This window comes from Bombina bombina, chromosome 5 (assembly GCF_027579735.1).
Source record: "Bombina bombina isolate aBomBom1 chromosome 5, aBomBom1.pri, whole genome shotgun sequence".
Lineage (NCBI taxonomy): Eukaryota > Metazoa > Chordata > Amphibia > Anura > Bombinatoridae > Bombina > Bombina bombina.
In genome coordinates, this window is record NC_069503.1 from 316,791,508 (window position 1) to 316,813,296 (window position 21,789).

At 35.3% G+C, this 21,789-nt stretch overlaps 1 protein-coding gene across 1 annotated transcript in view; it reads right to left on the bottom strand.

Annotated features, from left to right (window-relative positions):
• Positions 1 to 21,789, bottom strand: part of THSD7A (thrombospondin type 1 domain containing 7A) — a 596,458-nt gene that overhangs the window by 147,520 nt on the left and 427,149 nt on the right. Inside the window, exons 11-14 of the mRNA XM_053714101.1 lie at positions 21,491 to 21,623; positions 10,757 to 10,860; positions 9,831 to 10,025; positions 8,317 to 8,580 (exon numbers count right to left, since the gene is read on the bottom strand). Of these exons, the coding sequence (XP_053570076.1) occupies positions 8,317 to 8,580; positions 9,831 to 10,025; positions 10,757 to 10,860; positions 21,491 to 21,623 (696 nt within the window). The remainder of the gene's footprint in view (positions 1 to 8,316; positions 8,581 to 9,830; positions 10,026 to 10,756; positions 10,861 to 21,490; positions 21,624 to 21,789) is intronic.

Consider the following 21,789-nt stretch of genomic DNA (forward strand, 5'->3'; position numbering starts at 1 on the left):
TTCATGAACTGCCTGTCACAATCCATGTACTGCTTGGGAGCTGCAAACAATGTTCCGCAAGGGTTAATCATATAAGGGTTGGTTACAATTTTGCATTTGTTTTTGGCAGATAACTTTTTTCTGATTGACCAGTATGGTCAATGGGTTTTTCCAGTGATCACAATCCTAAAATGCTTCTGCTATTAATACCCTTGGAGTTTGATATTTTTACCTCCTGGAAACAACGCAAAATTGTCATCTTCATCCTAAATCACCTGATGTTGTAATAAAAAAAAGAAATGCACAATATTAAGGACAAACAAAATGGCGATTTAGTGGGCTTGGTGATTACATCAAAGTTTGAAGGGTCGTTAATCATCAAGGGTTGATTGATCCATTTTAATAGTTTGTAGCGAAGTGTGCAATTAACCAGTTGTATTCCAAAACCATAGAACTGCTGTATGTATATCTCTTTAAACAGGGGCATTATCGGTATAGTGGGCATGCTTGCTTGCTGGGTTTCTGATTTGGCTATATTTATTAGTGTAAAAATGCATAATATTCATTTTATAAAAGATCTTGTGGCATTGCTTCCTAATGTCATCCAATATAGCGGTGTCTAACTTTAGTGTATTGTGCCTATGTGCATTCAACAAGGTCATTCATCAAGGTTTCTCAAGTCTTTTTAGCTGTGGAATTTGATACGTGAAATATGTCCCTGTAAATATGTTATTAAAGGGACAGTCTACACCAGAATTTTTATTGTTTTAAAAGATAGATAATCCCTTTATTACCCATTCCCCAGTTTTGCATAACCAACACAGTTATAATAATATACTTTTAACCTCTGTGATTATCTTGTATCTAAGCCTCTGCAAACTGCCCCTTTATTTCAGTTCTTTTGACAGACTTGCAGTCTATCCAATCAGTGCCTGCTCCCAGATAACTTCACGTGCATGAGCACAGTGTTATCTATATGAAATACGTGAACTAACACCCTCTAGTGGTGAAAAACTGTTAAAATGCATTCTGAAAAGAGGTGGCCTTCAAGGTCTAAGAAATTAGCATATGAACCACCTTTCAACTAAGAATACCAAGAGAACAAGGCAAAATTGGTGATAAAAGTAAATTGGAAAATTGTTTAAAATTACATGCTCTATCTGAATCATGAAAGTTTATTTTGGCCTAGACTGTCCCTTTAAGTATTAAGAACAGGACTGGCACATGTTAAGTATAGGGCCAATAAACAATGAAAATGGCTGTTATTAATATGTCATGATTATTAAACAACAGTTAAGTGATAAACCCCATAGCCATCTAGGGTCAATATTGCAAAAATAACATACTCAGATGAATTAAGATGTCGATTTAATACCAAAGTATTAGTTTAAAATCCATTTTGAATTAAGAATGTTAAAGTTAAAATAAAATAAACAAATAACAAAAACCTCACTATGGTCCCATTTCTTTACACTACATTTTCCTCTTGACATTGTTTTTTATAGTTCAACCTTAACCTCAGCTCTATCTTCCTCAAGATTAATACACTCTGTTGAGATCCTTAAGGGCAATATGCTAGATGTTCTTTTTCCATTGAGAGTATTATTTCTTTCATGTGAGTACCACAGCGTACTTTTAACCACAATGTAAGTGTTTTAGTGCAATAAAGCTGCTTTTAAATTAAACCATACTTCTTGAGATATGATTTACTAAAGCATTTTCAGTTTTGATGAATTCAATTAGCTTTAAAACTAGTGATATGCCTCAAATTCACTCCAGAATAATTATACTTTCATTTGAATATACAATTTAAATATATGCCTAATTTTCAACACACTAGTTAAAGCACTCAATTTGCCAAAATGAATATAGTTTAATATAAGTACTTTTAATCTGCATGTAATAACCATAATGTGTGATGGAGGCTCTATAATTTAACAAAATGTGATTTTAAACGTCAACAAATGATTAACATGAGCTAAATTAATTTGCTATAAAGGACAAAATTCATAATAAGAAAAAAAAGTATGCCTTATTTGAAATCACAGCAATTTAAGGAAAACATATATTCATTTTATTTAAAGTTATTATCATACATAATGACTAACATACAAGGTCCTTAACAGCACTGCACCCCCCTATACCTTGTCTCCAGATACTCTCCCTCCCTTCGCTCTGCTCACAAGCTCTTCCTTTCCTCCCATCTTGTTACCTCCTCACTTTACCATCTACAGGACTTTCCCAGACTGGCCCCTATTCTGTGGAACTCTCTGCTTAGCTCCACAAGACTCTCCCCTAGTTTTTAAATTTTAATACAATAAGACTCTACTGTTCAGGGACGCATACAACATATGCTAAACTTTTCTAACCTAAGTTTCTCTCCTCTTTTATTATCCCCTTAAACCCCCTTACTATGTAAGCCTATGAGCCCATCTGTTTGTAGCATACCTTCATGAAATTCTTGTCAGGGCCCTCTACCCACTTGTTCCCTACAAATGTTACCTTGCATATCATGCCTATGTCTATAGTGGTACAGAATCTGTTGGCACACTAAACATAACTGATAATAATAATTATAATAATACATAACTCTCCTATATAGCGTATTTTCTTTTAGAGAAGTACCCTGTTCCTTTTGTATTTATTTTGTTTTGTCTGTTTTATGTATCTACATTTTTTTTTTTTTACTATGAATCAGCATCATTATGTACCCCTACTAATGTACACAGCAAAACAGGGATTGGTGCAGCGTACATTAGCAGGGATACATAATTATGCTGATTCATAGTAAAAAAAAGACATTTAGATACATAAAACAGACAAAACAAAATAAATACAAAAGGAATCTGTTGAGAAGTAGGGGAAATTCTCAACAGAGGGCCCTGGTGCAAACATTTTTTTGGCCCCCTGAAGGAAGCTTAGTAATAATGCATATACATAATAATTTGAAATTTCAAATTCAGATATTCGATTTAATTATTAACATTAGAAAATGAAAATAACATTCAAAAACCGAAATAAAATGTATATTATCGAATTTCAATGGCTTTTCATTCTTATCAACATTCGATTGTCCAAAACGAATGTCCACAGGACTATTTGTTCCAACCAAGCAAATTACATTTTCAGCACATTCACCCATCCCTATACTATGATACTATGAGTGAGTGGATGGGGTTTATTAAGACAGGTAGAATATATCAGCCACTCAAATTGAAGTTATTTTTTTTTTATATATGAAATAAGCCAAAACCCTACTTAAAGTAAAGATATATGTAGCTCATACTCAATGCTTTAATGACTGTTTTACCCTAAATAGATACTAGCTAAAGACATTAAAACATCATCTAAGTGCATTAAAACATCATCTAAGTGCATTAAAATACATTAAAGGTTTAAGATTTGTATTTCTCCTTGAGAAAACATAGCAAGAAAACATCAGTAAATGTGATGTCAGCCAAGATTAATTGTTATTTTAAAATTTAAACAATGAATATGTTATGGACACGTTGTATATATTTCTTTACTGTTTCCTCAAAGGGAAATGTACAAGAATCTAGATTTGGGGCTTCATGTACGAAACAGCAAGAGCTGCTCCAGAGCCCTTGCAGGGCAGGTTTGCATATGCAAGCCTGCTTCCCACAATGTAAGAAGCAGCGGTCATTAGAGAGAAATCACAGAGAGCGAGCTCTCGGTGATTGACAGTCCTTTCACTCACACAATTGGTAATTGGTCACACGAATGAAAGGGCGGGCATTACACACTGTTCGGAGTGTAATGATACATATGGGCCAGCAGATCAACAGTTGAGAAGCTGTCCACGCGCCTTTTAATACATGGGGCCCTTGGTCATTGTCAGTTTGTGTATTACATGGATTTACAGCAGTCAACACAGTAAATTTGCATAATCAACAAATGCAAGATAACAAGACAATGCAATAGCACTTAGTCTGAACTTCAAGTGAGTAGTAGATTTTTTTTCTGACAATTTTTAAAGTTATGTCTATTTCCATTCCCCATGTACCATGTGACAGCCATCAGCCAACCACAAATGCATACATGTACCATGTGACAGCCATCAGCCAATCACAAATGCATACACATTTATTCTGTGAATTCTTGCACATGCTCAGTAGGAGCTGGTGACTCAAAAAGTTTAAATATAAAAAGACTGTGTCCAATTTGTTAATTGACGTAAATTGGAAAGTTGTTTAAAATTGCAAGCTCTATCTGAATAATAAAAGTTTAATTTTGATTTGAGTGTCCCTTTAAGCTATAATTTCCATTGCTGGAGATAACATAAACTGAAATAAAGACAACAGATTTTAAAGACAACAGATTTGTTAAAAGAAATACAATAAATTTTCTTGTGCCAAAATACTTGAAGTTATATATTTATTACATTAAGCAAAGGAGACCCAAGGCATACAATGAATATCATAACTTGAATAAAATGACAAGTAATGTTACATAGTAAGTGAAGTTAAGTTTGAGGCATTGGTAAAAATCAAACGGCTAGATTATGAGTGAAAAAGCAGCGTTAAGGCTCTTTTTCACTACCGCTGGTATTACGAGTCTTGCAGGTTTAGGGGCACCGCACACTTTTTTGGCCTTAACGCAACGTAACTACCACAGCTTTCAAAAAGTCTATTTTCAATGGGATTTACATAGCGCTGGTATTACGAGTCTGCCTGGGAGGCCAAAAAGTGAGTGGTACACCCTATACTGTCAAGATCCATACCGTAAACTGAAAGTCAGTAGTTATGAATTTTACGCTACAAAGCTGTACCATAAAACACATAACTAAAGTGCTAAAAAGTACACTAACACCCATAAACTGCCTATTAACCCCTAAACCGGGGCCCTCCCGCATTGCAAACACTAAAATAAAATTATTAACCCCTAATCTGCCACACCGGACATTGCCGCCACTATAATAAACATATTAACCCCTAAACCGCCACCCTCCCGCATCGCAAACACTAGTTAAATATTATTAACCCCTAATCTGCCGCCCCTAACATCGCCACCAGCTACCTACATTTATTAACCCCTAATCTGCCACCCCCAACGTCACCGCCACTATACTAAATTTATTAACCCCTAAACCTAACCCTAAGTCTAACCCTAACACCCACTAACTTTAATGTAATTAAAATAAATCTAAATAAAACCTACTATTAATAACTAAATAAATCCTATTTAAAACTAAATACTTACCTGTAAAATAAACCTTAAGCTAGCTACAGTATAACTAATAGTTACATTTTATTTTTATTTCACAGGCAAGTTTGTATTTATTTTAACTAGGTAGAATAGTTACTAAATAGTTATTAACTATTTACTAACTACCTAGCTAAAATAAATATAATTTACCTGTAAAATAAAACCTAACCTGTCTTACACTAACACCTAACCTTACACTACAATTAACTAAATTACAAAAAAACACTAAATTACACAAAATAAAAAAAGAAATTATCAGATATTTAAACTAATTACACCTAATCTAATAGCCCTATCAAAATAAAAAAGCCCCCCAAAATAAAAAAACCCCTAGCCTAAACTAAACTACCAATAGCCCTTTAAAAGGGCCTTTTGCGGGGCATTGCTCTAAAGAAATCAGCTCTTTTACCTGTAAAAAAAAAAAATACAAACAACCCCCCCCACAGTAAAACCCACCACCCACACAACCAACCCCCCAAATAAAATCCTACCTAAAAAAATCTAAGCTCCCCATTGCCCTGAAAAGGGCATTTGGATGGGCATTGCCCTTAAAAGGGCATTTAGCTCTTTTTATGCCCAAAACCCTAATCTAAAAATAAAACCCACCCAATAAACTCTTAAAAAGGCCTAACATTAACCCCCAAAGCCACTTATAGTTTTTGAAGACCCAACATCCATCCTCAACAAAGCCAGCAGATGTCCTCAACGAAGTGGCAGAATTCTTCATCCAACCGGGCAGAAGTCTTCATCCAGACGGCATCTTCTATCTTCATCCATCCGGTGCGGAGCCGGTTCATCTTCAAGACATCTGGCATGGAGCATCCTCTTCAATTGACGTCTTCTTGAACAATGAAGGTTCCTTTAAATGAAGTCATCCAAGATGGCGTCCCTTGAATTCCGATTGGCTGATAGAATTCTATCAGCCAATCAGAATTAAAGGTGAAAAAATCCTATTGGCTGATGCAATCAGCCAATAAGATTGAGCTTGCATTCTATTGGCTGTTCCAATCATGATTGGATCAGCCAATAGGATGAAAGCTCAATCCTATTGGCTGATTGCAACAGCCAATAGGATTTTTTCAACCTTAATTCCGATTGGCTGATAGAAATCTATCAGCCAATCGGAATATAAGGGACGCCATCTTGGATGACGTCATTTAAAGGGAAACCTCATTTGGAAGAAGACGTTGATTGAAGAGGATGATCTGCGCCGGATGTCTTGAAGATGGACCCGCTCCACGCTGGATGGATGAAGATAGAAGATGCCGTCTGGATGAAGACTTTTGCCCGGTTGGATGAAGACTTCTGCCGCTTCGTTGAGGACTTCTGTTGGCTTCATGAGGATGGATGTCGGGTCTTCAAAAACTGTAAGTGGATCTTTGGGGGTTAGTGTTAGGCTTTTTTAAGGGTTTATTGGGTGGGTTTTATTTTTAGATTAGGGCTTTTGGGCGGAACAAGAGCTAAATGCCCTTTTAAGGGCAATGCCCATCCAAATGTCTTTTTCAGGGCAATGGGGAGCTTAGGTTTTTTTAGTTAGGATTTTATTTGGGGGGTTGGTTTTGTGGGTGGTGGGTTTTACTGTTGGGGGTTTGTTTGCATTTTTTTTTACAGGTAAAATAGCTGATTTCTTTGGGGCAATGGCCCACAAAAGGCCCTTTTAAGGGCTATTGGTAGTTTAGTTTAGGCTAGGGTTTTTTTTTATTTTGGGGGGCTTTTTTTATTTTGATAAGGCTATTAGATTAGGTGTAATTAGTTTAAATATATGATCATTTCTTTTTTTATTTTGTGTAATTTAGTGTTTGTTTTTTTGTAATTTAGTTAATTGTATTTAATTTATGTAATTGATTTAATTGTAGTGTAAGGTTAGGTATTAGTGTAAGACAGGTTAGGTTTTATTTTACAGGTAAGTTTGTATTTATTTTAGCTAAGTAGTTAGTAAATAGTTAACTATTTAGTAACTATTCTACCTAGTTAAAATAAATACAAACTTGCCTGTGAAATAAAAATAAAACCTAAGCTAGCTACAATGTAACTGTTAGTTATATTGTAGCTAGTTTAGGATTTATTTTACAGATTAGGTTTAATAAGTATAATGTAGGTATTGGCGATGTCGGGGGCGGCAGATTATGGGTTAATAAATGTAAGATTAGGGGTGTTTAGACTTGGGGTTTATGTTATGGTGTTAGGTGTAAACATAAATTTTGTTTCCCCATAGGAATCAATGGGGCTGTGTTACGGAGCTTTACGCTGCTTTTTTGCAGGTGTTAGACTTTTTTTCAGCCGGCTCTCCCCACTGATGTCAAAAACCAGCTCAAAGAAGCGCTGGTATTTATGTGCGGTATGGAGCTCAATTTTGCTCTACGCTCACTTCTTGCCTGCTAACGCCGGGTTTTTATAAACCTGTAATACCAGCGCTGTAGGTAAGTGAGCAGTGACAATAACTTGCAAGTTAGTACCGCACCGCTCATAACGCAAAACTCGCAATCTAGCTGAAAGTTTTTTTCAGGTTATAAAAAAAAAGCCATAATAAACCATTATTAAATTGTTAGCAATGACACGTTTTCTGTTTTGATAACTAGGAATCATCTATAACTGAGCATTTTTGGCTTACGGGTTTTATCCTAAATTAAAGCTGGACAATAACATTGCCATGGATGCACTACTGGGAGCTAGGTGCACACATCTTGCGAGCCAATGACATAAGGCATATGTGTTTAGCCCACCTAGATATGCTTTTTAACAAAGGATACCAAGAGAATAAAGCAAATTAGAAAATACACATACATTTGAAAGTTGTTTAAAATCTGAATCATGGAAGTTTAATTTTGCCTTTAGTGTCCCTTTAATATAACAATTTTTTTTAGAAATAATGATCTGAATATGCTTGGGATTTCCACAAGTGTTAGGAAATCTATTTTAAAAGATATGTTGATTTTCAGTAAGTATTGCCAGTTTTCACATGATTTAAGCATGTGGGTGATGTCACATAATTAAGTCTACAAATGATGGGCTCTCAAGTTAAACAATAGTAACTCTTCATTTGAAAACATTTGACGCACCTGCTTTTAATAATGCAATGACATCTAAAGTAGTACATACATATTTACATACCATGACTGTTGCATCTTGCAGTCTCTACAAGTCTGTTGTTTTGATCATAACATGCCATGGCTTGGTAGCGATATCCTTGTCCACACTCCTTGATGTCTCCTTGTACTTTCATTCCCAGTAAAACCTCCACTTTACCTTCTGGCAAAATACAGTCTGACCAGTTCCCCACAGGTTGTGCACTGTATTTGTCACATGGGCACAACTGAGTTTCAATCACTGGATATAACTGGGAATTTTTACACTTGTCTTTTTTCTTACTTTTACCTGCAATATAGAAAACGTGGAAACACTATGTTAAAATGTTGGCTCCATATAAGTTTTTAACATAATACATGTGTTTTATATTATATAAGTCATCATTTTGTGGTAAGTGGTGTTACTCTCAATTTAGAACCCAAAAAGATCTACTATATTTTTATTATTCAAATTCTGATATGTTTCATCACAAGACCTGCTGAACACAATATTAAAGGGACATCAAACCTATTGTTTTTGTATGCATATTATATATCAGCACCTACATACTGCATCACAATAGATCTACATGAAAAATGAATCGTTTAAAAATATTAAACCTGTCGTTATGTTAGAAAAATATTATTTTGCAGTTCAGAAACACGCCCCTTGAGTAGGTTTTTCATATCTCATTTGGTGTGGATAATTATACAGATATGAGTGAGCTCCTTCAATTATCAAGCAATCACTGTTTAGAATGTTGCAGTCTTAGGCTTCCTAAAGGTACTCAGGCATGTAGATATACATGAGGTGAGGAAAGAATCTCTGTACGCATGCGGAAAACACGTCAGATAAGGAGTTTACCTTTTATGCACCTAAGCCTAAATCCAATAAACTAATGGATATACTTTGAGACCCAGTGTTTTCTTTCCTCGCCTCACATGTAGATATACACCATTTTATATGGGCTGGGCTCTCTCATCCCCCACTGGGCAGTATATTTTTTTCTGCCTCTTGTTTACATAGCTTTTCTAAAGCCAATACTGCACCATTGACATTTTAGTATCAGTGGTGGCTTAAACAGGCAAAAGCAAATTTAATGTAACGACAAATAGGTAAAGGTGCTATTTGTTAACAATTTGTTCGCTCCAGGTGGTATTGGGAATACATTAAAGAGTGAATCTAGAATATGCACTTCTTATTAATTGAAATTACTGGAAAAGCTGGCAAAATGCCTCATAAAAGTACATTACACGATATTTTACTATGCATAATTGAGCATTTATGGATAATTTAATTAAAGCTTTAAGTCCCTTTACTCAAATGAAGTTTTTAACACATGACTTCTGTTAGAAAGTATAATTCCACCTAATTCCATGTACTGTCCAAATCCATTCTGATGACTGATAGTACATGAAATTAAGTGGATTAGTAACCTGCCTCAACCTTACATTTCTTTTTTCTTTTTTTTTTAGTAAATTTTGTTTGTAAACCTGTTGGTCCTTCATAGGCCATTTTTACTTTCTGTTTGTCAACTGTAGTAAATATGCAGCACGTACCGAGAAGAGAACGCTTTCTGGTCCTGATAGCTCCACAGTCTCCATTACATGATGAGAACTTGGACCAGTTGGTAAACTGGCAATCGTCCTGGCAAGGTATCTGACACGTCTGGGTTAAAGCTGGCAAAGATCCTGCATGCTTAAAACAATCTGTAATTTCTGTCTGAGCTCCATCTTGTCGGCGACAAGTGATTGCTAAAAGTAAAATTAGTAAAATTAACAATTGACACAATTTGGAATAATTTGGATTTAACTGCTGCTTAACTTGTTAGGTAGTTGCAGCACGTGTAAATGTCTAAGTGTGTAGTTTGTATGTTCTGACTGCAGGAACATACAACATTCATTATGTGTCTGTTTCTCTGTCTGCTTTAATTGTATGTACTTGCTTTGTTCTCTCTAAAATCTTAATCTTCTATAACCTTAAAAACTTTCCTGTTTCTGTTTTCCACTGGTGCTAAGAACGTGCCATCTCCACTGCTTGCTTAAGCCTTGCTTTTGTATGTGTTCTAATTTATGATCTATGCAAATTAGGACCATGTGACTGCTATTACCAATAAATTAGATTGTTGTGCAACCTAGCATGCTATATAGTAGCAGCACGTGCGTAGTTGTCTATACAGAGTTAGACAAATGAGTGGACAACTTATAAATCTTAAATTTCCCCTGTAAACATGTTACACTTTCTCCTGTCTGCCTTTACTCTATACCACTGTGCATTTAATACAAAAAGGTACTTTATAAAAATTATATTGCCAACCAGAAGAAAACTTAAAAGTTTAGGCTTATAAATAAGTTTTCCTTATATTCAGTGGATTTATAACTGTTACAAAACTGTGTTCATTTATTTGTACTTAAAATATTTACAGATATTACTAAAAACTTTACAAATGTTTACAGAGAAAATTATAGTAATTAGCAATTGTTACCTCTAGCTTGTAGTCCAGGCCCACACGTCTCATAGGCCCCAGGGCTATCCTGCCTGACATGCCAGGGTACCAGTTGACATCGTCTCCATTTATGTGTTTTCCATCTACAACCAAAACACATCAAACATGATTTGAGAAACTAACATATTTCATTCTAGATTGATTTCCTATCAGAATATTATATGGTTTATAGTAATTGAAAACAAATAATGAATAATGTATTACTATCTTTAACCAGAGAAGCTCTTATTGCAGTTATTTAAGTTATTATCCTCCTTTAAATACACAGAAATCTAAGCAAATTAATATCTGCTTCAGCAGTCATAAGGAAATGACAGAATTCATGTACTGTTGCCATTGAACTAAAACACTGCATTACTGTATCATGATTCTTATAGCAATTGAGATTCTATGTATCCTGAAATAGAGGTCTGTGAACCATGACACGTATTACTATAAAGGCTAGCAGACAGGAAGGCAAAATGTTTACTTTGGAAGTTCAAATTTGCTTTGTATCATGTAGGAATCAGATAAAGAATACAATATGACACAAGTCAATACAAAAAGCTATTAAGCTAGGAAACACAAGAGGGAATTAATTTAGGTTCTTTTGGCGCCATTCAATTCATCATTTTAAAACTTGTTCCACAAGCAATTTGGAATTTGGTTTACTTGACTCTAAAAATAAATCTGAGAAAATATATCAAGGTTTTGCACACAAATTGCTGGTCTTAGTATAATTTGACATGGGATACACCTTTGCCAATATCCTCTCACAAGCCTGCCAAATAGACAAACAGAATGACAGAGAAAAAGACAGATAGAGAAAGGGGGGAATGGGTACATAGATAGATAGATAGATAGATAGATAGATAGATGGTAGATAGATAGATAAATATAGAGATTAATTGGAATACAAGCTAATGAACACTATTAAGATGTCAAAGTGTGAAGCAGGTGTAAGTACAACAATTTTCAAATTACAATTTAACTTTTATTCACTGCTAGTTATAAATATTCAGAATTTTTAATAAGTCTGACATCTACATCATCAAGGTACTAAGACAGTTTGCAAACTCAAGCCAACTTTGCAAGACGTTTAGTAGATTTGGTGAATACAAAAGACCAGCCTATGAATGTTTACCCATACCACTACATTAATATGTAAGATGTCGTAAGAGCAATTCTGATAAGTCCTGAGTAACATGATCACATCCAATCCTAAATTTATACAAGAGGCGTGACTAGTTTTAAAGACCTATATCAAAATGTAGTGAATCAGCCCTTTCATGAGAATGTAATATATATATATATATATATATATATTTATAATTTTTTTTAACTTATCAGCTCTTCTAATGATTAATGAATCTATCCAAATTAGTTATAAACCTTAGGAGAGCCACCAAGCTTAACATCCATACAACAACAGTCCAACGGAATTTTAGGAAATCTCCTTATCTCCTTTTTGTCTGTCATCCTTTTTATAACTCAGTTAAACACTTTTGACAAATTGTTACTAGAACAAGAAATGGAATAATTCATAATATATTAGTGAATCTTCTAATTTTGCTGAAATGCTTAAATAGCAAAAATGTACATGGCTAATCGGTTTCCCATATTTATAATACATTTACATGAGGAAAACTTAATGAGCAAATATAAATCAACAATAATGCAAATGATTGGTGCCACTAGGTTAAACATATATGAAAAAAAGAATAGTTAGAATGCAATCAGTCCACCCTGCTTATGTGTTTATAATCCAAAATATTCTTCCACAACAAGAAACATTCATATAGTGAATAACTTCCCATGTGTAATGAAGCTATACAATATGTAGTCCTACAATCTATCGGCTAGATTTAGAGTTTTGTCGGTAAGGACCCGCGTAGCTAACGCCAGCTTTTTTCTGGCCGCACCATAAAAATAACTCTGGTATTGAGAGTCCACATAAAGGCTGCGTTAGGCTCCAAAAAAGGAGCGTAGAGCATATTTAACGCAGCTTCAACTCTCGATACCAGAGTTGCTTACGCAAGCGGCCAGCCTCAAAAACGCGCTCGTGCACGATTCCCCCATAGAAAACAATGGGGCTGTTTGAGCTGAAAAAAACCTAACACCTGCAAAAAAGCCGCGTTCAGCTCCTAACGCAGCCCCATTGTTTGCTATGCGGAAACACTTCCTACGTCTGCACCTAACACCCTAACATGTACCCCGAGTCTAAACACCCCTAACCTTACACTAATTAACCCCTAATCTGCCGCCCCCGCTATCGCTGACCCCTGCATATTATTATTAACCCCTAATCTGCCGCTCCGTAAACCGCCGCTACTTACATTATCCCTATGTACCCCTAATCTGCTGCCCTAACATCGCCGACCTCTATATTATATTTATTAACCCCTAATCTGCCCCCCACAACGTCGCCTCCACCTGCCTACACTTATTAACCCCTAATCTGCCGAGCGGACCGCACCGCTATTATTATAAAGTTATTAACCCCTAATCCGCCTCACTAACCCTATAAAAAATAGTATTAAAGGGGCATGAAACCCATATTTTTTCTTTCATGATTTAGAAAGAACATGCAGTTTTAAACAACTTTCTAATTCACTTCTATTATCTAATATGCTTCATTCTCTTGATATAATTAGCAGAAAAGCATATCTAGATAGGCTCAGTAGCTGCTGATTGGTAGCTGCACATAGATGTCTTGCGTGATTGGCTCACCCATGTGCATTGCTATTTCTTCAACAAAGTATATCTGAAGAATGAAGCAAATTAGATAATAGAAGTACATTGGAAAATTGTTTAAAATTGTACCCTCTATCTGAATCGTGAAAGAAAATTTTGGGGTTTAATGTCCTTTTAACCCCTAATCTGCCCTCCCTAACATCGCCGACACCTAACTTCAAACATTAACCCCTAATCTGCCGACTGGAGCTCACCGCTATTCTAATAAATGTATTAACCCCTAAAGCTAAGTCTAACCCTAAGACTAACACCCCCCTAAATTAAATATAATTTAAATCTAACGAAATAAATTAACTCTTATTAAATAAATTATTCCTATTTAAAGCTAAATACTTACCTGTAAAATAAATCCTAATATAGCTACAATATAAATTATAATTATATTATAGCTATTTTAGGATTTATATTTATTTTACAGGTTTATTTTACAGGTAACTTTGTATTTATTTTAACCAGGTATAATAGCTATTAAATAGTTAAGAACTATTTAATAGCTAAAATAGTTAAAATAATTACAAAATTACCTGTAAAATAAATCCTAACCTAAGTTACAATTAAACCTAACACTACACTATCAATAAATTAATTAAATAAACTACCTACAATTACCTACAATTAACCTAACACTACACTATCAATAAATTAATTAAATACAATTCCTACAAATAAATACAATTAAATAAACTAGCTAAAGTACAAAAAATAAAAAAGAACTAAGTTACAAAAAATAAAAAAATATTTACAAACATAAGAAAAATATTTCAACAATTTTAAACTAATTACACCTACTCTAAGCCCCCTAATAAAATAACAAAGCCCCCCAAAATAAAAAAATGCCCTACCCTATTCTAAATTACTAAAGTTCAAAGCTCTTTTACCTTACCAGCCCTGAACAGGGCCCTTTGCGGGGCATGCCCCAAGAAGTTCAGCTCTTTTACCTGTAAAAAAAAACAAACAATACCCAAGCCCCCCAACATTACAACCCACCACCCACATACCCCTAATCTAACCCAAACCCCCCTTAAATAAACCTAACACTAAGCCCCTGAAGATCTTCCTACCTTGTCTTCACCTCACCGGGTTCACCGATCTGTCCAGAAGAGCTCCTCCGATGTCCTGATCCAAGCCCAAGCGGGGGGCTGAAGAGGTCCATGATCCGGCTGAAGTCTTCATCCAAGCGGGGCAGAAGAGGTCTTCCATCCGATTGAAGTCTTCATCCAAGCGGCATCCATCCGGAGCGGAGCGGCAGCATCCTGAAGACCTCCGACGCGGAACATCCATCCTGACCGACGACTGAACGACAAATGACGGTTCCTTTAAATGACGTCATCCAAGATGGCGTCCCTCGAATTCCGATTGGCTGATAGGATTCTATCAGCCAATCGGAATTAAGGTAGGAATATTCTGATTGGCTGATGGAGTCAGCCAATCAGATTCAAGTTCAATCCGATTGGCTGATCCGATCAGCCAATCAGATTGAGCTCGCATTCTATTGGCTGATCGGAACAGCCAATAGAATGCGAGCTCAATCTGATTGGCTGATTGGATCAGCCAATCGGATTGAACTTGATTCTGATTGGCTGATTCCATCAGCCAATCAGAATATTCCTACCTTAATTCCGATTGACTGATAGAATCCTATCAGCCAATCGGAATTCGAGGGACGCCATCTTGGATGACTTCATTTAAAGGAACCGTCATTCGTCATTCAGTCGTCGGCCAGGATGGATGTTCCGCGTCGGAGGTCTTCAGGATGCCGCCGCTCCGCTCCAGATGGATGCCGCTTGGATGAAGACTTCAATCGGATGGAAGACCTCTTCTGCCCCGCTTGGATGAAGACTTCAGCCGGATCATGGACCTCTTCAGCCCCCTGCTTGGGCTTGGATCAGGACATCAGAGGAGCTCTTCTGGACAGATCGGTGAACCCGGTGAGGTGAAGACAAGGTAGGAAGATCTTCAGGGGCTTAGTGTTAGGTTTATTTAAGGGGGGTTTGGGTTAGATTAGGGGTATGTGGGTGGTGGGTTGTAATGTTGGGGGGCTTGGGTATTGTATGTTTTTTTTTACAGGCAAAAGAGCTGAACTTCTTGGGGCATGCCCCGCAAAGGACCCTGTTCAGGGCTGGTAAGGTAAAAGAGCTTTGAACTTTAGTAATTTAGAATAGGGTAGGGCATTTTTTTATTTTGGGGGGCTTTGTTATTTTATTAGGGGGCTTAGAATAGGTGTAATTAGTTTAAAATTGTTGTAATATTTTTCTTATGTTTGTAAATATTTTTTTATTTTTTGTAACTTAGTTATTTTTTATTTTTTGTACTTTAGCTAGTTTATTTAATTGTATTTATTTGTAGGAATTGTATTTAATTAATTTATTGATAGTGTAGTGTTAGGTTAATTGTAGGTAATTGTAGATAGTTTATTTAATTAATTTATTAATAGTGTAGTGTTAGGTTTAATTGTAACTTAGGTTAGGATTTATTTTACAGGTAATTTTGTAATTATTTTAACTATTTTAGCTATTAAATAGTTCTTAACTATTTAATAGCTATTGTACCTGGTTAAAATAAATACAAAGTTACCTGTAAAATAAATATAAATCCTAAAATAGCTATAATATAATTATAATTTATATTGTAGCTATATTAGGGTTTATTTTACAGGTAAGTATTTAGCTTTAAATAGGAATAATTTATTTAATAAGAGTTAATTTATTTCGTTATATTTAAATTATATTTAATTTAGGGGGGTGTTAGTGTTAGGGTTAGACTTAGCTTTAGGGGTTAATACATTTATTAGAATAGCGGTGAGCTCCAGTCGGCAGATTAGGGGTTAATGTTTGAAGTTAGGTGTCTGCGATGTTAGGGAGGGCAGATTAGGGGTTAATACTATTTATTATAGGGTTAGTGAGGCGGATTAGGGGTTAATAACTTTATAATAATAGCGGTGCGGTCCGCTCGGCAGATTAGGGGTTAATAAGTGTAGGCAGGTGGAGGCGACGTTGAGGGGGGCAGATTAGGGGTTAATAAATATAATATAGGGGTCGGCGGTGTTAGGGGCAGCAGATTAGGGGTACATAAGTATAACGTAGGTGGCGGCGCTTTGCGGTCGGCAGATTAGGGGTTAATTATTGTAGGTAGCTGGCTGCAACGTTGTGGGGGGCAGGTTAGGGGTTAATAAATATAATACAGGGGTCGGCGTAGTTAGGGGCAGCAGATTAGAGGTACATAAGTATAACGTAGGTGGCGGTCGGCAGATTAGGGGTTAAAACAATTTAATCGAGTGGCGGCGATGTGGGGGGACCTCGGTTTAGGGGTACATAGGTAGTTTATGGGTGTTAGTGTACTTTAGAGTACAGTAGTTAAGAGCTTTATGAACCGGCGTTAGCCCAGAAAGCTCTTAACTACTGACTTTTTTCCTGCGGCTGGAGTTTTGTCGTTAGATGTCTAACGCTCACTTCAGACACGACTCTAAATACCGGAGTTAGAAAAATCCCATTGAAAAGATAGGATACGCAATTTACGTAAGGGGATCTGCGGTATGGAAAAGTCGCGGCTGAAAAGTGAGCGTTAGACCCTTTTTTGAGTGACTCCAAATACCGGAGGTAGCCTAAAACCAGCGTTAGGAGCCTCTAACGCTGGTTTTCACGGCTAACGCCAAACTCTAAATCTAGGCCTATGTGCACTCTATGTGCACTTGATTACATTGTCTAATTTCAGAATAAACAAACACAATGCTGGAGCTTCAACTGTGAAAAAAATGCTTTGTTAAAGGGATACTAAACCCCAATTTTGTCTCTCATGATTCAGATAGAGCATGCAATTTTAAGCAACTATTTCATTTACTCCTATTATCAGTTTTTCTTTGTTTTCTTTGGTATCCTTTATTGTAAAAGCAGGAATGAAAGCTTTGGAGCTAGCCCTGGATAGTGCTTGCTGATTGGTGGCTACATTTAGCTATCCAATTAGCAAGCACAACCCAGGTCTGAACCAAAAATGGACCGGCTCCTAAGCTTTACATTCCTGCTTTTTAAATAAAGATACCAAGGGAACGAAGAAAAATTGATAATAGGAGTAAATTAGAAAATTGCTTAAAATTGCATGCTCTATCCGAATCATGAAAGAAAAAAATTGGGGTTTAGTATCCCTTTAAGAGACTGATACAGATTGTCTTTCTTATGGATGTCTTTGGAGACAATATCACTCAAAATCATCCTTTAGTATCAGTACTATGTGACCACACCCTTCCCTCATGATGTGCACATAAAGGCAATGGTTTTGCCACTGACATTTGGCTTTTGCAATGCTCGCTTTTGAGAGCTGGCTTAACTTATGATTGGTTATACCTGTAGTCCATCATAAATAATAAAAGCTGAATAGTAAATGCAATATAATCAATTTTAAAAACTTCAAGTTAAGGAGTATAAAAGGTAAAAAAAAAGTGTGTGATATCCAAATATCTTGTATTAAATATGACATCTAAACACATACAGATGTGCTGCTATAGACTGATTGGAATATATCTGACCTTTTTCCATATATGTTTAACAAATAATGATGTCCCCTTTAAATTATTGTTGACTTGTATTGATTATCTTTTCACATGTTTTCACTAATCTGTTCTCTCTTGTTTGCAGGGTTACATTTTGCACAGTTAAAGCATAGCTGGTGAGCTTGAAAAAAAAAAAACAACAAAAAAAACAATCAAGTTCAACCTTAACAGGTCTCCTATGATCCTTAACATTATAATAAAATCTCTGCCATATGAATTGACAATAATAAATTACGACTTCTTTTTTCTCTTGCTCTCATAATCATGAATACTATTTGTTAAACAAAAATAGATAGCGATTAATCCTTTTCTAAAGTTATTACTATATCATTAGTCAGAAAAGTCTGCGTATTTTTGGCTCTGCCTGTGAAAAACTTTATAAAATTTAAAGAGACAGTAAAGTCAAAATTAAACTTTCATGACTCTAATAGAGCTTGCTGTTTTAAACTACTTTCCAATTTACTTGTTTTGCTTTGGTCTCTTGGTATCCCTTGTTGTAAAGCATACATGGGTAGGCTCAGGAGCTGCAATGCCCAACTTGGAAAAGCTACTTATTGGCCGTTGCACATATATGCCTCTTGTCATTGAATTACCCAATGTGTTCAGCTTGTTCCCGGTAGTGCATTGCTGCTTCTTCAACAAAAGAATCCAAGAGAATCAAGAAAATTTGATCATAGAAGTAAATTGGAAAGTTGTTAAAAATTGTATGCTCTGTCGGAATTATGAGAGAACATTTTTGGGTTTAATGTCCCTTTTTAAGGCTTATTTTCAATTACTCTAGAAAAAAGGTGACATCATGTTATATACAATTACCTTATATATACACCATTTGTTTAGAACACCCCAAAGCGCGAGCTCACACACTCCATCAACCACCCTTTTTACTTTCAACTTGTAATACATGAGCTAACCCGGCCATGTTAATTCTTTTACTTTGAGCGCACTTAGCTTCCTATATGATTTTCTGCCCTCCATAAGGCTATTTTGCATCTTGGTCAACCCAAAGCACACATTCTTAGTTCTGCTTTTTTCCTGGAACCCTTACAAAACTAGTGTAGAGGGCCTCATGTGACCCATTAGGGTACCAGTTGTCCACTCTTGTTTAAAGGTATTACAACAACAGTAAGACAACTTGAGTGCATGTCTTTTGTCAATAAATTGGTAACCTTTGTTTACGATAAATATTGTAATTATAATTAAAAAGCAACAAATATTAGAAATGCAAATACTAATATTGCTATGGGTTTGTTTTAAGTCCTCATATACATGGATCAGAAATTACTAAATTATTTAACAACTGCCAAGCTGTTGAAAATAGACTCAACAAAAAAAAAAAAGTGGAAATGTAACAGATACTATTTGGAGCCTTATGCAAAGGGAAAGATTTAAGGTGATACACAATTGACATGAATATAAAAAAACAATTAACAAAGTACAGAAAAGTACATGTCATTTTGTGGATAGAACTATCACCTAGTGTTTGATGTTCATACTTAATGCCACTCTAAACCCCTTTCATTTCATTATCTAATGAGCTTTTCTAACAGCCAGAAGAGAAGAAAAATGAATTCACATTACAATGCTCTCTGCATGCATGTTTGTCCTTTCTAACATTGAGGCTTGCCAATTGCTGGGTTTAAATTTCCATCCGTATTTTGTGCTACAATAATGCTGCATTGACATGAGCAAATTAAAGAAAACAATGAGAAACAGACTCCTCTGTGAGCTTATAAAATGAAGACTGGAAGTTTGCTATATAAAAATGCAAATCCAAATGTTCACATATTAAAGAAGGAAAACAAAACAATGTATCTAAAAGATTGAATTTTGTTTGTGTGTGTATATATATATATATATATATATATATATATATATATATATATATATATATATTGGTATTAGAAGAGAAAGTGGTTATTCAGCGCTAGGTGTCCCCCCCGAGAGGAATATAGTTAGTAGTGTAATAGGATGAACTGGCTGCCCCTATACCTGAAATAAGGGCAATTGCAGGGTCCCCACCCTGCACTGTCCTATTCCAAATGTTAGAGAGAACTATTGTTAGGAAGAGTGGTGTTGGGGCGCACTGTTCATAAAATTAGTAGCCAATATATTATTAATATATTATTGATAGTGGTATCGAAGTAGTTGGTGTAGACTGGAAAATCAAATTGTTGTGTCAAACAGATTGTTCTATGCAATATATCTACTATAAATATTTTAAACAGCGGCAATTGAATCAGTTGTATCAAAACATATTAGCAAGTGTTATTTTGTATTTGAGTAGAGTGGTGTACCAATCAGATTAATTAGATTTCCTGAAAGGAAAAAAGTTTCCCTTTCTATTACGGTTAAAGGTACTAAAAATTCACTTAATATGACATCATAGAATACACTAAAGTTCACAGGTTTTTGTAGTCCCAAAAATTCAAGTAGATTTATGTAGAATAAACAACGTGGAATAGATAGTAGTTTTATATCTGATCCTTATGCTGCAAATAAATGCCCACTTACTAGATATGACCTCAATCCTATGAGGTAAGTGGGAAGCGTCTTAAATAAATACAGTTGTCCCCCAGCAATCTGGAAACGCTGCTTCTCTGCCTCTTTGGTGTTGTTAGAAACACTGCTTTCCTGCTTCCTTAGTATGGTAGAGATATCTTTCTCCCTCCTTTTGAATTTGCTTAGTTATTCCCTCAGCTCCCTTATCTCTGCTATATCCCACTGGGAGTGTAATTTCTCAAAAATATTTATTTAAGACGCTTCCCACTTACCTCATAGGATTGAGGTCATATCTAGTAAGTGGGCATTTATTTACAGCATAAGGATCAGATATAAAACTACTATCTATTCCACGTTGTTTATTCTACATAAATCTACTTGAATTTTTGGGACTACAAAAACCTGTGAACTTTAGTGTATTCTATGATGTCATATTAAGTGAATTTTTAGTACCTTTAACCGTAATAGAAAGGGAAACTTTTTTCCTTTCAGGAAATCTAATTAATCTGATTGGTACACCACTCTACTCAAATACAAAATAACACTTGCTAATATGTTTTGATACAACTGATTCAATTGCCGCTGTTTAAAATATTTATAGTAGATATATTGCATAGAACAATCTGTTTGACACAACAATTTGATTTTTCAGTCTACACCAACTACTTCGATACCACTATCAATAATATATTAATAATATATTGGCTACTAATTTTATGAACAGTGCGCCCCAACACCACTCTTCCTAACAATATATATATAATTGTTTTGTTTTTTTGTTTTACAATAAATAGTAAACCAATGGCTATGTGACTGGTTAAAAACTGAAATACACACACATTCTGAAATCCATCAGGCTGTCATGAAAAAATCATATTTAATGAATGAAAAATAATCATGTCAAAGAATTGCTTGTCCCCAATGTGACTTTACTTCACCTGTAATTATGACAGACAGCAGGAGCTTCACAATCATTTTCTTCATATAAAGTGTCAGGACAGTCTCTGCCGCCGTATGAGGGAAGCTGAATAATGACTCGATGTCGTGTCTGCTTTTTAATCCCAGAACCACCTAAAGAAAAATAATGCAGTTTGTTTTTAACCTTAGTTAGTAAGAATAATGAGGTATGTGTTTAAATTAATATGAAGAATCCTGCAGAGTGTCTAGGATAACATTTTGTATTTGAAGAATTTCAATCATTTAGAAAACCAGTTTAATTTATAGTTTAATAGTTGCT